The sequence below is a fragment of the Plasmodium cynomolgi genome, assembly GCF_000321355.1.
Source record: "Plasmodium cynomolgi strain B DNA, scaffold: 0253, whole genome shotgun sequence".
In the NCBI taxonomy this organism is placed as follows: Eukaryota; Apicomplexa; class Aconoidasida; order Haemosporida; family Plasmodiidae; genus Plasmodium; species Plasmodium cynomolgi.
Genome location: NW_004192810.1, coordinates 153 through 2,635, shown reverse-complemented (window position 1 = coordinate 2,635; position 2,483 = coordinate 153). Strand labels below are relative to the sequence as shown.

General features: G+C 39.0%; 1 protein-coding gene across 1 annotated transcript; it reads left to right on the top strand.

Annotated features, from left to right (window-relative positions):
* Window positions 1-450: 450 nt before the first annotated feature.
* On the top strand, window positions 451-1,869 carry PCYB_003240 (hypothetical protein; the record flags this gene model as incomplete). Its single annotated transcript, XM_004227745.1, has 3 exons — window positions 451-511; window positions 551-1,387; window positions 1,475-1,869. The coding sequence occupies 3 exons, from the start codon at window positions 451-453 to the stop codon at window positions 1,867-1,869; spliced, it is 1,293 nt and encodes a 430-aa protein (XP_004227793.1).
* Between the last annotated feature and the right edge of the window lie 614 nt (window positions 1,870-2,483).

The following is a 2,483-nucleotide window of genomic DNA, read 5'->3' as shown; positions in this document are numbered from 1 at the left end:
TGATGGTCAAGAAAATGTTTTGGCAATTAATCACTTGATACGCGCTCGTGGGTCTGCAAAATTGGCACATGCTGGGAAATGGTTGAAAAAAATGTTGAAATGTTTGGAAAAACATTTGGAATAAAATGCGAAAAAGAGCGAAAAAACATTAAAAATTGTAACACACTGCTAACGAATTTGGAACATGCTGAAAAATTAGGACACAAAAATTGAGGCAGTGGCCAATTGGCAACAATCATGTCATTTATATGCAACGCGAGGCTGAGCAATGCTGGGACTTTCAATGCCATTTTTGAGGCCATCGTCCACGGCTCCCATTATGTTGCATCTCGCGCTGATCAAAAGAAAAGGAGAACCGCATGTCCCAATTGATACCACAACACTTTTTAGCATGTTTGAACCCTTTACCACTATGTTACACGTACACATGTCGCACGTGCAAATAACAATATGGACATGATTCGCTTTCTGCTATACGAATGCGCAATTGGACATAACCAACTGAATTCCAGTGGAAATGGCCCCCCTCATGTGGGCCATACAGAATAAGCATTGAGAAGCTGTAAAGGAAGTGCTACTTTTCGACTACCTTTTATATGGCAAATTATAAGCACAGTGGAAAGAAAAAAAAAGAATCTGTATGAACATATGAGAAAAGATTTTTTGCAAATTTCCCTCGTGAAGAATGGATACCAGCTAAGTGTCCATGTCAAAAATAAAATAAACCCGATAAATTTTTTCGGGAGCATTTTCTCTGACGATCATGATGGTAGCTTGGGCAATGGCGACAGTAGGCAGGGTGTCGGAGGTGCTACTTTAAACGGTAAGGTAGAAACGTTGAGGAAGCAAATTCGCCTGTACAAGGAAGCCAACAAAATTGACCTACTAAAGAAAAACGAATCTAAAAAAAGTATTCTGTCGGAAGCCTTCAACGCCCCAGAGGAAAATATTTTGCACCTAGTTCTGAGTCACACCATGTCGAGTGTGCTAGACGAGCAGGATGGGCGCGCGGTGAATGGCATGTGCAGGGGCGTAGCCAAACGTGGGGACAGCATACACAATAGCCACAAGGACACAGCTTTCACGAAAAACCTAGAGGACGCAAAAATAATTCAGGAGTGCACCCAGCAGTTGCTCATTAACGAAAAGGCAAAAGTAAAAAACAGGGAAAGCGAAAAAGAGGCTATTATACGGATAAGAGAAATTGGGCTAAACTATTTTGGGAATTCATTTGAGGATAGAAAAACATCAGGAGAAGAGGTCCATTCTCATAATGACATCACCGGGATTAACATTTTGGAGTGCTGCCTCATGATAAGCAAATGGTTCTCCGACTTGTGCCTCCAGAATAGAACCCTCTTTAGCAACAAAATGGAATTAGAACTCGGTGCAGGGAGTGGAGTAGCTAACATATTGCTTTTCAGGCATGCGAACATTTTTCGCAACGGAACTAATGAAGGACCGAACTAAGTAGTCATTATTGATGTCAACACATTCACTCTAAATAACATTTCGCATAATGTCCTATTAAACGAAGAACTCATTGGCCACCTAGATTCAGCATGGAGGAGTAAAGTAAAAATATACAACATCGATTGGACCAATGAAAATACGAAACCACGTGAAAATGAGAAAATTGTCACATATTACTACATTATTGGGAATGACTTAATATACGATAAAAAAATATTACCGTCACTTATTCATTTAATTAACATAACTTTAAAAACAAATGGCATTTATCTCTACGTGTGTAGAAAGAACAGGGATGGGTCACATGAATTTTTTGATCAACTGAAAAACGAAAGTTGCGACATACAGCTGTTCACCCCCCGAGTCACTACTTTATCAGCTCCTTCATCGACTTAAGTCAGGACCTCTATAAGGCAAAGTTCTCCAAGTTTTATCCGTGCCTTCAACATCGTTATGATGCGGTGCGAAAAGTACTAAGGAGGAAGGAGAGGGAGAGTAGTGGGTGCCTCCCCCAATCCCTTTGGCAGGCCATTATCAAATGCGCCACTGCCATTCTGGTGGTATACCCACACCGTATTCAACTTTTCTTCCCACTTTGCAGTTTCCTCATCCACACTAATTGTTAACAATTTTTTTTATGAACAAATGCGAGAGACGGACCACTTCTTCCTTCCATCCCAAATCGCTTGTTAAATGAGGTGGTGCATCCGCATTTTCCTACCCATCCTACGTGTTTACTTGATATTAATTTTTTTTTTATTCAATCAATTACAAATATTTTTTACGTTCGTGCAAATCTGTAATTTTTATTTCTTTTAAAAATAAATAAATTTTATTTAATTCATCTGAAGATGCATGCATATGTATATTTAACGCATTTAAACTTATGTTCCTGCATCTTATTTTTTGCTTTCCGGCCAGAATAAAAACAATATATCTCATTTGCCTTTACGAATGCGCAAAGTGCTAATCGATAAATGAAACCTAACCAATGAATCACAAATTAAAAA